At 39.8% G+C, this 17,705-nt stretch overlaps 2 protein-coding genes across 2 annotated transcripts in view; both read left to right on the top strand.

The window, feature by feature from the left end:
* Window positions 1–14,855, top strand: part of LOC144662301 (uncharacterized) — a 58,148-nt gene extending 43,293 nt beyond the window's left edge. The window contains exons 39-46 of the mRNA XM_078523084.1: window positions 3,415–3,702; window positions 4,361–4,783; window positions 6,227–6,349; window positions 6,571–6,858; window positions 7,144–7,566; window positions 9,766–9,888; window positions 10,261–10,542; window positions 14,548–14,855. Coding sequence (XP_078379210.1) covers window positions 3,415–3,702; window positions 4,361–4,783; window positions 6,227–6,349; window positions 6,571–6,858; window positions 7,144–7,566; window positions 9,766–9,888; window positions 10,261–10,542; window positions 14,548–14,855 — 2,258 coding nt within the window. The remainder of the gene's footprint in view (window positions 1–3,414; window positions 3,703–4,360; window positions 4,784–6,226; window positions 6,350–6,570; window positions 6,859–7,143; window positions 7,567–9,765; window positions 9,889–10,260; window positions 10,543–14,547) is intronic.
* Window positions 769–3,100, top strand: LOC144662296 (uncharacterized). Its single transcript, XM_078523078.1, has one exon. It carries the CDS (start codon window positions 782–784, stop codon window positions 2,648–2,650), a length of 1,869 nt encoding a protein of 622 aa, XP_078379204.1. The 5' UTR covers window positions 769–781; the 3' UTR covers window positions 2,651–3,100.
* Window positions 14,856–17,705: the final 2,850 nt, after the last annotated feature.

The raw sequence follows: 17,705 nt of genomic DNA, 5'->3' as shown, positions 1-17,705 counted from the left end.
TGACGACTTACTTAAGTCATTTGCTGATTCAAACCATGCAGTAGACCACAGTAGACAGCTACAAGAACTGCTTGCTAGAGGAGGCTTCCAACTAACAAAATGGAATTCAAATTGCCGTGAGGTCTTGTCAGCATTCCCAGTAGAAGAGCGAGCTCCACACATTAAGGACCTGGATTTGAAGTCCGACAGCTTGCCATTGGACAGAGCACTTGGTATCCATTGGGACGTAGAACGAGACATGATTAACTTTGTTTTTGGTAAAGGAGAACAGCCACACAATCGGAAGGGAGTGCTGTCCTCGATTGCAACTGTGTACGACCCACTCGGATTTGCCAGTCCATTGCTCCTACCAGGAAGAGAAATTAATCAAGAGCTGTGTAAACTGAAGTTTAACTGGAATGATGACCTTCCAGAAGATTTGTGTGTTTGTTGGAGAAACTGGAGAGAAGGCCTTATGAGTTTACAGGACTTCAGCATTCCGCGATGTTTTAAGCCTGGGAACTTTGGCAAGGTTGAGCGGGCAGAGCTTCATCATTTTGCTGATGCATCGCAAGAGCACGGTTATGGGACAGCCTCATATTTGCGTCTCGTCAACGATCAAGGACAAATACATTGCAGTTTTGTCATGGGTAAATCCCGCGTGAAACCTCTGAAGAGTGCAGTGACAGTCCCAAAGCTAGAATTAACAGCAGCCACCTTAGCGACCCGGATTAACAAGGTCGTCGTGAAGGAACTAGAAGGAAGACTGAAGATTGACAGTGTTACATATTGGACTGACTCGATGATAGTTCTGAAGTATATTGCTAATGAGTCGCGAAGATTTGTCACTTTTGTAGCCAATCGAGTTGCTGTTATACGCCAAGAATCAGAACCAAGTCAGTGGCGTCATGTCAGAACTGAACTCAATCCAGCAGACTATGCCTCTCGAGGAATCAAAGCCTCGGAGACAAGGAAACTAGAAAGATGGAAAAGTGGTCCAGAATTCTTGTGGAAGAATGATGAAGAGTGGCCCCCACAACCTGCAGAAGTCTCAGAAAATCTCCTAGATAGTGATGAAGGTGTGAAAAAGGAGAAGATAACAATAGGGGCATCAGTTGTACAGAAAGATTTCTGGAGCTCTCTGTTTGAACGGTATTCGAAATGGGATCGGCTACGAAGAGTGGTGGCCTGGCTTATCTGTGTCTTCCGCAGGCCCACATGTTCCCAATCGAAAGCCAAAGTGAACCGAATCTCAGCGAGCAGTCCTAAGCCTTTGTCAGTTTCTGAGGTGTCCGAAGCTGAGAAGAGAATTGTGAAGTATGTACAAGTGCAGTCATTTCCCTGTGAGGTCGATAAAACAGTGATGACTGGTCAGCTGGCCCGCCTTAAACCATTCAAGGATGAAGGAATTTTACGTGTTGGAGGACGACTGAAGCATTCAAATCTGCAGTACGATGCCAAGTACCCAATGATACTACCAGCGCAGCACCCAGTTACAGAGATGATTATTCGTTATTATCACGATTTGAATGGACACGTAGGAAGCCATCAAGTCCTAGCTGAAATCAGGCAGCGCTTTTGGATCGTTAAGGGAGTTTCTTCAGTGAGGCGCATCCTCAGAAAATGTCATGTTTGCAAGCGACAGACTGCCAAATTGGGGGAGCAAGTAACCGCACAACTTCCTGTAGTTCGTGTCTCGTCAGATAGTCACAGAATCATCTACCCGTTCGCAGCGGTAGGACTGGACTATTTTGGTCCACTTTATGTTAAGAATGGGCCAAACACGAGGTCGAAGAGGAATGCATCACCAAACAAGCGCTATGGATGCATCTTTACTTGCTTGAGATACCGTGCAGTACACATAGAAGTAGCTGAAGACCTTACCACAGACAGCTTCATAAATGCCGTGTTGCGCTTCGTTGGTAGACGAGGCCCCCCGACCGTTATCTACAGTGATAATGGTAGCAATTTTAGAGGAGCCGAAGTGGATGTCGTCAAAGCTTTGCAAACCTGGGATCAGCAGAAAATTCAAGTCACCTTGACCGAAAGAGGCATCGAGTGGAAGTTTAATCCACCAGCAGCCAGCCATCAAGGAGGAGTCTGGGAGAGACTCATTCGTTCCATAAGAAGAATCTTGTACTCACTAGTTGGGGAACGCCTTCTCAGTGATGAAACCTTAAGAACATTTCTTGTTGAGGTAGAGAAGATTCTCAACGACAGGCCGATCACACCGGTGTCTAGTGATCCCCGAGACTTGGATGCACTTACGCCAAGCCATATTCTTCTGCTACGGAGAAACCCGTGTTCCACTCCAGATGTGTTCAACAAGTCGGATCAGTTTAAAGCTAGATGGAAACTTGTTCATCTCCTCGCGAACGAGTTTTGGCAGAGGTGGACAAAAGAGTACTTGCCGACGCTGCAAGAGCGACAAAAGTGGTTGCGTCAACAGCCTAACTTTGAAGTTGGGGATCTGGTCTTGATGGCAGACAAGAACACGCCCCGTGGGCAATGGCCTAAAGCGTTCGTGGAGCAGACATTTCCGGACAGTGAAGGCATTGTGCGCCAAGTAGTCGTCAGAACAGCAGATGGAGTCTACCGCAGAGATGTGCGAAAGCTCTGTATGTTGGAAGAGAAGTTGCTAAGTTGCTTCGAAGGACAAAGACCAGGATGAGTTGTACTCGAGGAGCGACATGCAGCAAGAACCTTGGGAGGAACAGTTCAGTAATGCAGTTTGCAATACAGACACTAAGGAGCACTAGTGTACATGTAGAACATTGTTTTGAGACTTTGACCATTTGTAAGGTCAAGAAACATTGTGCACCCGGATTGATTCGTAATCCAGTAGTTGTTGTTTAGTTTAGAAAGACTCCCTTATCGTCTTTCGGGGGGGAGCGTGTAAGTTCCATTTCGTATTCGTTACATGAAGTAGTCATTACCGCTGACTAAGAATATGTAGGCGCATTTCTTCTCGCCATGTGAGCGAACGGATTTCTAAGTTTGTACCGCGATCGTCGGAATGTAGGCACAATAACTTGTAAGTATAGCTTTCGGTGGTTGTTTTGCTTGTATTTCTATATTGTACACAAAGTTTGTAAGCTAGCGTATCGTTTTCTTGTTGCAGCGAATCTTTCAGTCCTTTCAGTCGTTTCAGACGTTGAGATTTCTCAGTTTGATATTAAATGTGTGTTTATAACCTGAATGAATACGAGTTATTGGCCTGGCCCAGCGTAGTTGGCCGCTACACTTCTTGAGCCTAAAACCGTGGCGTGGATAGTAACATATATTGTATACATTTATGATGGTATAAATATAGTCATAAAATCTAAAATAACTTTATTTCAACAACAACGCAAATGTAATTTATCAATGTTTGGTCCAGGGGCACTTAGAGGCACATAGAATAAACAAATATGTGTTCTTTTGTTCTTATTTCAGTACCATTGTTTACCGAAATTGGTTGCTTTAACCCTCCGAAATCAGGTCTGATGGACGTTCTTGTCGAACATAAAAATGATTTTGATCCAGCGAAGGCAAAAACGTATATATATGAATGCGGTGAGCTGGCATTTGAGAAGGGCTACGGACATTTTGCTCTTGGCGTTAATGGCAATTGCTTATCGAGTGAACATGCTGACAAAGAATACTACGAGAAATCAGGCACCAGCCCAGAGAAATGTAAGAACGGCATAGGAAGCAAGTCTTCAATCGATGTGTATACCTTTGGTGAGTCAATGAGTACGACTATTTAGCAAGTCATAGCCTCAAAGGCATTGTTTGCCATGTAGTATTAAAGTAATTATAGCAGAGCTCCAGCAGAGCAGAGCCCCTTACCAATAGAAAATTAACAGACCCATGCTTTTGGTTTTTCATTGTCATCATGGCTAGCAGCATATTTCGCGGGCGCGTGCGCTCTAGCAAAGACGTCGCCCCAACATGGCGACCATACTCCAGAAATAGGTTAAAGGTTATGGTTAACGTCAGCTTACATCTCTGATATTGGACATCCATGTCATGGTCAATTGACAGCTGTAAAAACAAGATCTCCGCTGCCCAGTATCAGATGATCATATCGCGGGCTCAGATATAGAACTCATCCAGGTCAAATGTTTTTTTCGCTGATCAAGTAACGGTTTACCTTGGATCGTGGACTCAAGTGCTATATTTTTCTTTGTTAACGGTCAGTTGATTCGGATTTACAAAATGGGCGAAGTTAATAAGCGGGGAGCTCCGCTTTTAGACTTGGCTAAATCTATTTAATAATAATTAGTAACCTAATTCCTTCTTTACTAAGTTAACTAATATCACGAAAAAATCAATAATTATAATATTTCGAAATGGTTCTTAATTGAACCATTTTAAAATGCTATGCTTTTTTATTTAGAACGTGCACCAAAATATGTTGCCCAAGGTTGTTTTGTGGAAAAAGACAAGAAAGACACGTTGTTGACAGATAAATACGCCAGTTTCTACAGCAATTTAGATCCCAAAGTAACCGTTGTGTACTGCTCTACTTTGGCTCGAGACATGGGTTACGAGTACTTTGCTGTGCAGAATGAAGTGGAATGTTGGACTAGTAAAGACATCGCCAAGACGTACAACAAGTACGGAAAATCAGAAAATTGTGTTAATGGAGTTGGTAAAGAATTGGCAAACTTCGTGTATCGTCTGCAGCCATCGTATTCCTATCCTACTGGTTGTGATAATGATCCTTGCCAAAACAATGGGTTTTGTGTTGTGAACAAGAATGATCCTGAGCTGTACACATGTGAATGTCAAGAAATGTTCAGTGGTAAAAATTGCGAAGGTAAGGAGCGGAACGTAGTGCTAAATTTAACTGAACGAAGAGCCAAAAGCGTGCGAGCAGGCTCACCTTTGGATCACACGCACGAGCGGCGAACTCAACCAAAGATGAGCCTCCTCACAGTCTAAACTGCAAATAGCTTATTATAAGAAATTGAAATTAACGCCACTTAGCGCGAACAATTACTTACTAATTAACGCGAAAGCGGGGCTAACATTTCAAAATGAAGTGGACGAACACAAGGGGAAATAGAACGTTGAGACGACAAGAACAAGTTCACTTAACACAAAAGAATCTGACCGCCTCGAGCGTTCTTCGCAAAAAAGTAATAAATGTACAAGTGCTCGGGTTACCCTACGTTCAGCTCTCCTTGTGAACAGGGCCTGTGAATCTGATTTTTAGCAAATGTTCAAATATTGCTAGAAAATAAAGTAGGGCACATGTTGGCCATTATGTGACTAATATTTTGGTCTCTGAATGGAGAGGTTCAGGCTATAGCAATAGCTTGGCTTGTGTTGTGGTTTGTTACTTGAGCGACAAGTTACTTTCACAGGGCCTTTTCTTCATTCAGGAGTTTATAACTAACAACAAACTGTTTGGCCAGCCTGAGAAAATGCTTGATAATAAACTCCTGTAATGGATTAGCATTGCATCCAGGAGGTGCAGCAATTCTCCTAGTCACTTCATGTTACAGAAAAGTGAGTTGCCGATTGATGAGCCACTGAAATGCTATGATGCTCAGGATTGTAGCAGACTTAAACTTTACTTAGACACAAACCGCATTAGGCCAAAGTCCCATACCTGCTGTAGCTCAAAAAGCAGCTAAGAGTTCTATTGTTTTTTACTCCCCACTGGATAGGATGCTAGTCCATTACAGGGTTACCGGTACTCCTAGCTAGTAGAAAGGTTCCCTGGTGGGGTATAGAATGGAAAAAAAAGGCAGAAAGACGAATGCATCTCGGCAAGGTCTTCATACCCAAACAACTTGGCTCACTCTGCAAATGATTGTTTCTTCTCTTTTCCCCACCAGGGAGCCTGTTCACATGCTACTTTACTCCTTGACCAATAACATTTTATTCAGCCGTCTTTCCCAGGAACACAACCCAATTACCCCAGCCAGGGCACGAACCCAGACTGTTTGACCCAGTCTGAGTCCAGCAGGGTAACCATTAGGCACCACGCCTCCGCCATGGCCAACCTATAGCTCTGGTGTGAAGTTTACCTTTACATAAAAATTATTAAGGATAATTATTCTAGGACCATCTGAAGGTGTCAAAGCCTTTATAGTATTGCATAAATTAAGGCGACTTTAGGCGACGTAAGGCGACTTTGTGCGACTTAAGGCGAGTTTAGGTCCCAGAGTAGGCCTAAAGAATGAAATATATCCCACACATATGAAATATTGATAAATGAAACCAAATTCTGTTTATTGTATTTATTATCCAGTTCAGGCACTTCCGTGTGATAGCAAACCCTGTTTGAATGGAGCAGCTTGCAGTAACGATGAAAAGGATATTACAAAATACCATTGCAAGTGCACTGGCGACTTTAGTGGAGTAAACTGCCAAGGTAAACTGCGTAATCGTATGTGTTTTGTTCTTCTTCAGCCTAAAACCGTGGTGTGGATAGTAACATAATTATATTGTAGACATTTATGATGGTATAAATATAATCATAAAATCTAAACTTTATTTCAAAAGCAAGGCAAATATAGTTTATCAAAGTTTGGTCCATGGGCACTTAAAGGCACATAGAAATGACAAATATATGTTCTTTTGTTCTTATTTTAGTACCGTTGTTTACCGAAATTGGTTGCTTTAACCCACCGAAATCAGGTTTGATGGACGTTCTTGCCGAACATAAAAATGATTTTGATCCAGCGAAGGCAAAAACGTATATATATGAATGCGGTGAGCTGGCATTCGAGAAGGGCTGCAGACATTTTGCTCTTGGCGTTAATGGCAATTGCTTATCGAGTGAACATGCTGACAAAGAATACTACGAGAAATCAGGCACCAGCCCAGAGAAATGTAAGAACGGCATAGGAAGCAAGTCTTCAATCGATGTGTATACCTTTGGTGAGTCAATTAGTACGACTATTGAGCAAGTCATAGCCTAAGAGGCATTGTTTGCCATGTAGTATTAAAGTAATGATAGTAATAAGTTCAAAAGTCTTTCTATACTAAGTTAACCCAAACATAGCACGCTCCCTCTGAGACTCACCTTCCCAGTAAGGGAATCCAATTAAGGCATACATACTTCACTTTCTTGAAAACGACAAACAATAATAAATAAATAATAAAAATACATTTCGAAATAGGTCTTAATTGACCCATTTTAAAATGCTATGCTTTTTTATTTAGAACATGCACCAAAATATGTTGCCCAAGGTTGTTTTGTGGAAAAAGACAAGAAAGACACGTTGTTGACAGATAAATACGCCAGTTTCTACAGCAATTTAGATCCCAAAGTAACCGTTATGTACTGCTCTACTTTGGCTCGAGACATGGGTTACGAGTACTTTGCTGTGCAGAATGAAGTGGAATGTTGGACTAGTAAAGACATCGCCAAGACGTACAACAAGTACGGAAAATCAGAAAATTGTGTTAATGGAGTTGGTAAAGAATTGGCAAACTTCGTGTATCGTCTGCAGCCATCGTATTCCTATCCTACTGGTTGTGATAATGATCCTTGCCAAAACAATGGGTTTTGTGTTGTGAACAAGAATGATCCTCTGCTGTACACATGTGAATGTCAAGAAATGTTCAGTGGTAAAAATTGCGAAGGTAAGGAGCGAAACGTAATAATAATGATTATTAATGAACTTATATTGCGGAAGTATCAATCAAGGATTTTCACTTGCGCATTACAATATTTAAGTCCAATTAATAAAAAATAAAAATTAGCTTAAAAACGCCTTCTGAAACAAATGAGTCTTAAGATTCTTTTTAAAACTATTTCTAATAAAAAAGGGAAGATCATTCCATAATTTTGGAGCAGCTATATAAAAAGAGCTGTCACCCAAGGCAATAAAAGACTTGCATGTAGGAAAGTTTAAAAGTATTCCATCATTTGACCAAAAGTTATATCTACCACTAGTATCCCTAACAGATACATGTTCGGAAATGTAAGGCGGAGCGAGATCATGGATAGCATTAAACGTTAACAATAAAATCTTAAAGTCAATACGAAACTTGACTGGCAACCAATGGAGTGATCTAAGGAGAGGGGTAATGTGGCAATATTTGCTTTGTTCTAAAACAAGGCGAGCGGCTGAGTTCTGAACTCTTTTCAATTTCTGTAGCTGACATGCCGGTAGTCCATATAATAAGCTATTACAATTGTCAATTTGACTAGCTAGAGATAAAGGCATGCATCAATGTCTCTGTACATTCCTTACTAAGATATTTCCTAATCCTTCTAAAATTATACAAATAATAAAACGCAACAGAGCTTGTTTTCGTTATGTGGTCGCCCATCGATAGATTGGAATCCAACCTCACACCCAGATTTCTAACGGGGGATTGCGGAGCAATGGGAGAGGTGCCAATCACTATGTTATCAATTGACTTTACCGAGTTGCTGTTTGGTGCGATCAGAAGAAGTTCTGTCTTAGCATCGTTCATGAGCAACTTGTCTTGAAACATCCACTGCTTAATGTCTCGAGTGCAGTGTTCGATACCAGCAATTGCATCAGCCTGGCCAGATTGCTTCTTTGGACTGAAAGAGATGTATAACTGTGAGTCGTCGGCATAACAGTGTACAGTTGAAAGGTGCTTTCTGACAACATCAAACAATGCGCTTGCATAGACTGTAAACAGGACGCGGGCCAAAACATGAGCTTTGAGATACTCCATAGCGCAGATTGAACTTCTCAGACACAGATCCACGAACAGAGACTTGCTGGGAACGCCCTGACAAATAAGATCGAAACCACTCGAGGGCAGTGCCATTCAAACCAAGCTTTGATGACAACCCTTTTAGTAGAATGTTATGATCGACGGTGTCGAAAGCCGCACTGAGATCAAGCAACACAAGAATAGTAACTAGCTGCTTATTCATATTCAACAGAATATCGTTCATTACTTTCAGAAGTGCTGTTTCAGTACTGTGGTTTATTCTGTAAGCAGACTGTGCGTCAGGATATAAGTTGTTGCTAACCATGTGTCCGTGAATCTAGTTGAACGCAGCTCTCTCAATAAGCTACAAATGACAACTTAGTACTAAATTTAACTGAACGCACGGGCGGCGAACTCAACCAAGGTGAGCCTCCTCGCAGTCTAAACAGCAAATACCTTATTATAAGAAATTAACGCCTACATTACTTGGGATTTGAAATTAACGCGAAATGAAGGAAAAATTACTTCTCAATAAAAGGAAATTAATGCAAAAGAGAGGGGGAACATTTCAGAATGAAGGAAATTAACGCGACGGACACAAGGGAAAAAGAACGTTGAGACAACAGGAACAAGTTCACTTTAACACAAAGGAATCTGACTGGCTCGAGCGTTCATCACAGTTTTAGTGATCCGGAAAATTTCCACCCTGATGAAATTATGCCTTTTCCTAATTAAGAGTCAAGACGTCTGGACTGTATCGAGAAATTGGGGCTAAAATAATGGAAATTAACGCTCCACTTAATTAACGGCGCAGAAATCAACCTTAACAAAAATTAACGCGACTTTTTGAAATTCGTGTTAATTTCATGAAGCTTAATATCAAATGTCGTTACACCTAGTAATTGCAGTAACGTCATAGGAAAAAGCAACATAAAAAAGCCAAATAGGAATAAATTATCCCAATCATCATAGCTGGTAGCATTTACTGGAGACTCACGGGTTTATTACTGGCAAATATTAATCATGTTTGAAGATACGATTGATTTGCAAATGTTACCTTTTTTATACATACCAAATGAAATATATCCCACACATGAAATATTGATAAATGAAACCAAATTCTGTTTATTGTATTTCATTTTCCAGTTCAAACATTTCCGTGTGATAGCAAACCCTGTTTGAATGGAGCAACTTGCATTAATGATGTCAAGGATATTACAAAATACCATTGCAAATGCACTGGCGACTTTAGTGGAGTCAACTGTCAAGGTAAACTGCGTGATCGTTATGTGTTTTGTTCTTCTTGAGCGTTAAACCGTGGTGTAGGTTGTAACATATATTGTTAGCCTGTGCACAGCCGTCTCGCTCCCAGGCTAATATATTGTCTACATTTATTATGTACTAAAATATTTCATAAGTGATTAATTTCTCTAGCCCTTACCCTAACCCTAAGAGGAACATAACAAGAAACATTTGTTTTCTCAAATATTAATGTCTGTCAATGACATGGCGCGAAAAAAAGAAAGCCGGTGAACTTGTAAAAGCTGTGTTGTATTGATGCTTGTACATAAAACTGCCCGTAAGATAAATTGATATTTTAGTTTGGCACTAAATTAATAAAACGTTATTCTTATTTCCAAGTCCCTTCGTTCAGACACATCGCCTGCTTCAAGTACTCTAGTAGCCTCACAGTCCTTGGCGACTTCAAGAAAGACGTTGACTGGAAGGCACCAGAAGCCACAGTGAAGAAGTGCGCCGAGCTAACGTTTGAAAAAGGATACAAACTTTTTGCTCTTGGAAATTATGGATTATGTCTCTCGGGGAAGGATGCCAGCCAACGTTACTATGAGAAGGGAGGGACGGGAGCTGACAAGTGCGATAATGGAATCGGACGTGGGGGCGCTATGTATGCCTACACCTTTGGTAAGGAGTTTAATTATAGCAAAGAAATAAAATAAACCGGTACAAACGTACTTGACTAAGTTGTCCCTGATGTCAAATTAATTCTTAGTCTACATTTTATGGAAACTTCACAAAAGGCATGTTGTTTATATGGTGATCTGTCGTTTTTCCGTCGTGTCAGTCATCAATCTGCAAAGACAACTCAGAAGGCCATAGAACTAAAAAAACTTTGTTATGCATGACCCAAGCATTTCAGGAAATGTGGGTGCAAGACTAAGGAATAAACGAAAAGCTGTATTAAAGTATTCAGTCCAGACGCGCAAAGGGTTAAAAACAACAAACATGTCGCCTGTACAGCAATCATCTTATTTGCTCTATGCATATTCTGAACCGATATTTGACTCAAAAGCGGTCTGTTTTACAGTGCGGACACTCGAACCGTGAACACCAAGGCCTTTTTTCCCGCTTTTTTGCCATCATCCAATCACGAAGTGACTTCATAACGAGGCTGGTACATTTATTGAGAGTGAAACATACCGATTCATGGCTGACAAGAGTAAAATTTACATGTGGCTCAAATCATTATCTCCAAGCATGAAATTAGAAAGACTTTCGCTCCAGTTGGAAAACAGAGGGTTCCGCTCACGAAGGTCACTGGCTTTAATACATGAAATCTGAGGATTTGGACTCGTTCTTTCCGTCTCCTGATAAGATGTTACTTGCGGAAAGACGCGTATTAATTAGAGGCCGAACTCAACAACATCAAAAAGAAAAGCCCTTGTAATGATGTCAACTCTTGTAAGCTAAAGGAAAAACACCCAGAATTGATTATCGATATTCGCACCGTACAGCGTGAACTAAAGGAAGTTGAATAATAGTATACGAAAGCAAAGACCGACTACGACGTATTTATAATTAGCGCTTCCTGCCAACCCGGCTGCCAACGAACTAAATTAAGGTTCTTTGCTATTTATGCGACCACGTCGATCTAAAGAAACAGAACCCAGCGAAATATTTAGATCGTTCTGCCTTGGATAGAGACTTGATGATTCTTCAGCGACGGGTTCAGCGAGCGCTGCGAAATAAACTTCTATTAGAGGAAAATTATGACTGGAGATTGCCAAGTGTTATCGAAGAGTATAAACATGGAATTGTTGACCCTCTCCGAGTGCAGTGAGCGGAAAAAAGGAATGCATGCAAATGGTAAAGTTGTACTTTACTCATGTTATGCCGCACTAAACTGCGTTTGATATGTTCCCTGTTGTGTTTTTATTTTTGCGTGTTTTCATTTCGGCTTCAAATAATGTGCCGGTACACTGTAATTAGTTCAGACATTAGTTCATGCATTTCCGGTTGTGATTGTGCTGTACAAAAATAAAGTTTGACTTTTAGACTACTAGAACGTGACAATAAGGTTGAATCAGAACAGAATCTATTTAATAAAGTTTAGTTTGTAACATCCATTCTGTGTCTTATTGCGCTTGAAGGAAACTTACATTTGTGTAGCAACAAGAGCGAGTTTATTTGTTCCCACGGATAAGATAAAAATAGCAACAGAATCAGACATATCCGTGTTTTCTAAAGTATGCTATTTGCTGGACTTATTTTGAATCAGAACAATTTCTATTCTATTCAATAAAGATTTGTTCTATCTTGTCTAATCTGCGCCTGCATTTGAAGAAAATCTACGTTGTTTAGCCATGTTAGCGGTAAGAGTGAGTTTATTTGTTTTTATGTGTAAGATAAAAATCTGAGTTGTCAGTCACGTAGCCGCATTTTCTGAAGTATGCGATTGAATTTGCTGGACTTACTTTGGACACAGCTTCGCTAATCTAACAACAGCCGCTGTTGAATCTCACTTGTATACATGCTAGGTTTACATAATTTCTCTGATACCACATATTCGACAACATCTGTTGACATTTTATTTCGAACCGGTGTTTTTCGCGGCCCAGCCAGAGATGAGTTGCTGTCTTCGTAAGATTGGACAACTTTATTTACACATCCGACGCTAACTCGCATATTTTGTGAAATTTGTCTTTGCGAAAACCCTTGATGATGTAGATCAAGCATTCTTTCCCGATAAACTTGAGGCAGAGCTTTACCATTGTCGTAGCGGTAGATCCCTTGCTGTCGATGAACACCGAGTTTGCATTCACCTTGCCGAACAGGAATAAAAAAGACTCCGACGGTGGCGATAAAATCTTGAAAGATAACTTGATTCCAGCGAAAAATATGTACTTTCCAGCGTAGTTAGCAGGCGCGTAGGCCATTTCACATTCGAAATATTGCCGAGTCGCTGACATAAAAAAACTGACATTATATTTTCCCGCAACCGCTGTGATTGGACGGCGCTTAAAAAATGTTAATCCTTTTGTTTATAAGAAGAGCTCTCATTGGCTAACCGTCAAAAAAGGCCCAAAAAGATGTCCAAGTGTTCATGGTTCGAGTGTCCGCACTGTAAACTGTCTGTAAGAGTCAGGTGTATGGTAAAGGCACTTTGTTCAACCAAGCTATCTAAACAAGAAAGTATGTGCCGTATTTTTTATTTATATCTCGCAAAATTCTAGCACCAAGACAAAAACGGTTTGACAAGAAGGTAAACGATACACGGGTCTAAAAAACTGCGTTCGACCACCGGTTTAAGGTGGCTTAATACAGTTTTGAGGGGGTAAGTGAGCCCAACTTTTAACTCTCTTTAAAAATATGCAGGAATGTTCTTTCTTTCTCTTATTACTGTTTCTTAAAGCATATAGCCATCATATGCGACATTTGACCAATAAAAATGCTAATAAACAATCAATAAAGAGTCGAAATGAGTGGCCGAGTGCTTGGGAGGAGACTGGGCACTAGTTGTTTTAACAGCGTTTTTCTCAAAATCTACCCGTATGACCCCACCTCAAAATTTCAGAAATTACAAATTGGCTTTGATTAAACATTCATGCAAAATAAAATAAAAATCTGTAAGACAGATTTTTCGCAAAATAGGAAAATGCGATATTTTGCCCATTTAAAAAATAGCTCAAATTCTGTCTTACAGATTTTTATTTTATTTTGCATGAATGTTTAATCAAAACCAATTTGTAATTTCTGAAATTTTGAGGTGGGGTCATAAGGGTAGATTTTGAGAAAAACGCTGTTAAAACAACTAGTGCCCAGTCCCCTCCCAAGCACTCGGCCATTCATTTTGGCTCTTTATTGATTGCTTATTAGCATTTTTATTGGTCAAATGTCGCATATGATGGCTATATGCTTTAGAAAACAGTAATACGAGAAAGAATGAACATTCCTGAATATTTTTAAAGAGAGTTAAAAGTTGGGCTCACTTACCCCCTCAAAACTGTATTAAGCCACCTTAAACTGATGTGAAGGGTGCCATTTAAAATTATAAATTACAGTGTAACCCCGATATAACGATATGCCAAGGGAGCAGTGAAATTATATCGTTATATCGAGGTATCGTTATATCGAGACTCCCGATATAACGATATGGCCGTAAAATAGCCGAAAATATCGTTATATCGGGGTAAAATTTAAATGTACTTTTATAATGTATATTATTTACTTAAACTTGTAATGAGTATGAAATTATTAAAGTTACAGGAAAACACAGGTAAAAGGCATCGACCTTGAAATCCCGGCGACGTATACGTTTGGTCACAAGAAGGAGTCAAAGATACTAAAATTGAAAGAACTATTAAATACCAAGGAGGATGTTACTGTAATATTATTGTATTAAATTCAATTTTTATTTAAATTGTAACTGTGCTCTGATAATATCGTTATATCGGGGAAGATTTTACGCTCGGTGCGCTCAATTCACATCGTTATATCGGGAATATCGTTATATCGAAGATCGTTATATCGGGGTTCTGTCCCATACATTTTACTGTAACTTTTGCCGGGACATAGCATATTCATCGTTATACCGGGGATATCGTTATATCGAGGATCGTTATATCGGGGTTGCACTGTAATATTAATTTAAGACGTAAACAAATTATTTTCTTTTTCGTTAATTCTTAGACGCGCCTCCACAGTTTAGTGCTGTTGGGTGCTACAAGGAGAACAAAGGCGCCAAGAAGCTTTTAAAGAATAAATATGCGTCTTTTGTGGCTCCACAAAAAGGTGCAGATCCTAAAGCTACCATCATGAAATGCGCGTTTGTTGCGCGTGATATGAAGATTGAGTATTTCGCGTTGCAAAACTATGGCGAGTGCTGGACGGATGGTACATTGGGCAAGGCATACGAATCATACGAAAAAGCTGAAGAAAGCAATTGCAAGGATGGAATCGGCGGAGCCCTTACCAACTTTGTTTATCGCATAAAGTAAGTTTGTGGGAACATTAAATAAACGAAATTTTTGAGAGTAAGACAGATGCTTTACGTTATTTGTGTGTATAGTTAATGTTTTCTGAATTGTTATTGTGCCTCAGAGACTGCTCACATGACTGTGATATGCCTTCCTTTAATTTGAATTTTTCAGGCATTCAAAACTGCCTGCATTTCATACACTCCACTATGGATTGGGAACCACTTGTTTTCTATCTTCTATCTAGAAATCCATTTAAAAACATTCACAAAAGGCATTCGTTTAATTGATAAGTAGACTTCCAGTGTTGGCACGAGGGAGGTTTCACCCACCTAAAATGGCCAAGAACAGTTTGCACAATATCTTGTAGTACAAGTGAAAAAAGCGTGAATATAAGCCCTTTCCGTCTATAAGTCCGAAATTGTTGACCGGGCCAGTACCTCACGCATGCACACAGCTATATTGCCCTGACAGTGACAGCCATGGACAGCTGCTTCGGCCTTGGTAGCGAGGCTCCATCAGCATGGCGCAGCCGTCGGACAGCTATTTTTAAAGGATTATGTATCGTATGCTCAGAAGCCTGTATTGTTCATTTAACGACTTGGGACCTCATTTCGTTGTGCCTAGTAGTATCTCTTCTAAATATAAACCCAAACATTTTTAAATACAAATTTCTAACCGAAAATCCCCCCCCCCCCCACCCCTCCCTCTCGTTAACAGGTGCTCTTCGAAATTGGGCTCATCTGAAAGGAACATTGAGCAAATATAAGCCCAATACTTATATTTTTATAATTTTTACGTTATTTATTTATCCAATTATTTTCTCTTGTTTTAATATAACATGGTTTTTTTTTTAGGATTTAGTGGTGGATGGCAAATCAAGACCTCGAGTCAAGTCTCAGACAAAACTTAAATTGATATGGCTTGCCTTTTAGTTGTGAGGACGTGCTGAGAAACTAGAATAATTGAGCATTGATATGATTAGATTTTACTTTGTGAGTTGTGTTCCAGGTTATAAGTTAGTTGTTTTTGTGTTAAATTCTATCTAGTGAGCTCTAACATGGACTGTTTCTCGCGAATATGACGGATCGTTCGTTCACATGATGCTGATTCGCGAATGCTTTCTTCGTGTGAGGTGTGAGTTGTCCTATGGGCTGTGGGTTATGAGTTTTTAACTGTTGAGAAAAGTTATTTAGCCCAAAAATGTATTTGAAATTGCTATGGAAGAAGGTTATGTTTTATTTAATCAGTGGTAGTAGTAGTAGTAGCTCATCCAGAGGTGTAAGCTGTTAACGAAGAGGAATTAAAATTAAACCAAAAAACAGTGTTCCACTACCTGTCTTATCTAACTAAGATTTTAGGGGCTAACAATCCCTAAAATGGATATCACAGTAAACGTGTAGTTTATTTTTTTATTCATAGTTCGACGATATCTACCTTCAACAAAATAATCTGATTCAAATTAAAAGAGGTGGTCGGCAGCAACAAGTCGCAAGTTAATCATCGGAGGTACAAATGCAAATTCATACTCATTCAAATTCATGATATTAGTGGGTGAAAAGTTGATGAAATCTCCTAAAGGTTTTCGTTCTAATAATGCAAATAAAAAACATTTTGCATTGGATAATTAGTTCTGAGCTTGCTTGTTGAAATACGTTTTGTTGGCTGTGACGTCATATGACGTCATTAAGGCAGCCCTCTTGAATCCACCATTTTAGATTTCACTATGTTTTCAGCAGGTAAGAAAATGATGCAAATTGGCTGAGCGTTGGCGGCTAGCATCAAATTTCGATAGGTACTAGTATTTATCTAAAACTGTTGTCTTCCTTCGCGATGATGATTGCGTTTTCTTTTAAATTTGTAGATTCCCCTTTAATGGGTTCCTCTGACCGCCGAAAGTGTAGCTCTAATGTAGGTCTCTGGGCAGTTGTGGTGCACGTGAAACTGCCAGTCGGGGGTCTGCGCGTTTTACAAGCTCGGGAAAGTGTTGATCATTTCAGGAGGGAGGGGTGTAAAGAGAAGGAGTAATTAAGGGGGTCCTCCTTAACTACAGATCTAGAGCAGTTGCTAAGGAATTGCTAAAGATAAATTTTGGTGGCAAGCTACTTTGGAGCGTTCGGCAATGCTTATTGTTGAATTTTTGGTGGGGAGGATAACTGCGTTGACAAAATGGATATTGCGCGCGCGTAACTAGTGCCAGTCCCAAACCGCGCACTGGAATTTAAAATCCCTAAAACTCTTGAGAGAAAAGTAAAGTTTCGATTTTTTTTTCAAAGAATTAGAGCTAACATATCCTTCTTCATAATCCTTCGTATGGAATTACCATTTACGTGTAAGAATAAGATGCTACTTAGGAAAGTCCAGTCTTTATTACACAATAACTCTAATAATAATGCGAATTTCCTAAAAGCCATACGAGGCATCAAGCACATGGACGTTCTTTATCTGTTGGCACTGATTTTAATTTTTAGATCTATTCGCCCTGTTAGTTATAGAGTTTTCTCTATTCTGGTCACATGACTTGTCTAATATGGCCGTGTTTTGAAACTTTTGAAGGAGTCTTCAATTGAACAAAGTTGTGCAAAAATCTCATCCGTAGGAGGTTTGGTTCCCAAAAGTTGACTGTCAGAAATCTTTCTTAGCAACAAATTGATATTTAAGAAGGACCCCCCTTAAGCCGTGTGCAGTCTTTCTTAATGTTGTTAGATTCACTCGTCAGGTATTGTTATGTTTTTCGCTGTTTTGTCAAAGTTTTTTATACGGATTTTTAAAAGTTAAAAAGGGCCTTATCCATACGTTACAATTGCGAAGACGAGCTGAGTAAACAGACATCTAGCGTGATATGATATTTCATTATAAGAATTACTTAGA

The sequence above is a fragment of the Oculina patagonica genome, chromosome 8, assembly GCF_052425735.1.
Source record: "Oculina patagonica isolate OP01 chromosome 8, crgOcupat, whole genome shotgun sequence".
NCBI lineage: Eukaryota > Metazoa > Cnidaria > Anthozoa > Scleractinia > Oculinidae > Oculina > Oculina patagonica.
Note: the sequence above shows the minus strand (reverse complement) of the source record. Positions and strands in the feature narration are given on the sequence as shown.

Bases quoted from the DNA above. Each gene is read 5' to 3' on its own strand.
- LOC144662296 (XM_078523078.1), top strand. From the start codon at position 782: ATGATAGTTCTGAAGTATATTGCTAATGAGTCGCGAAGATTTGTCACT.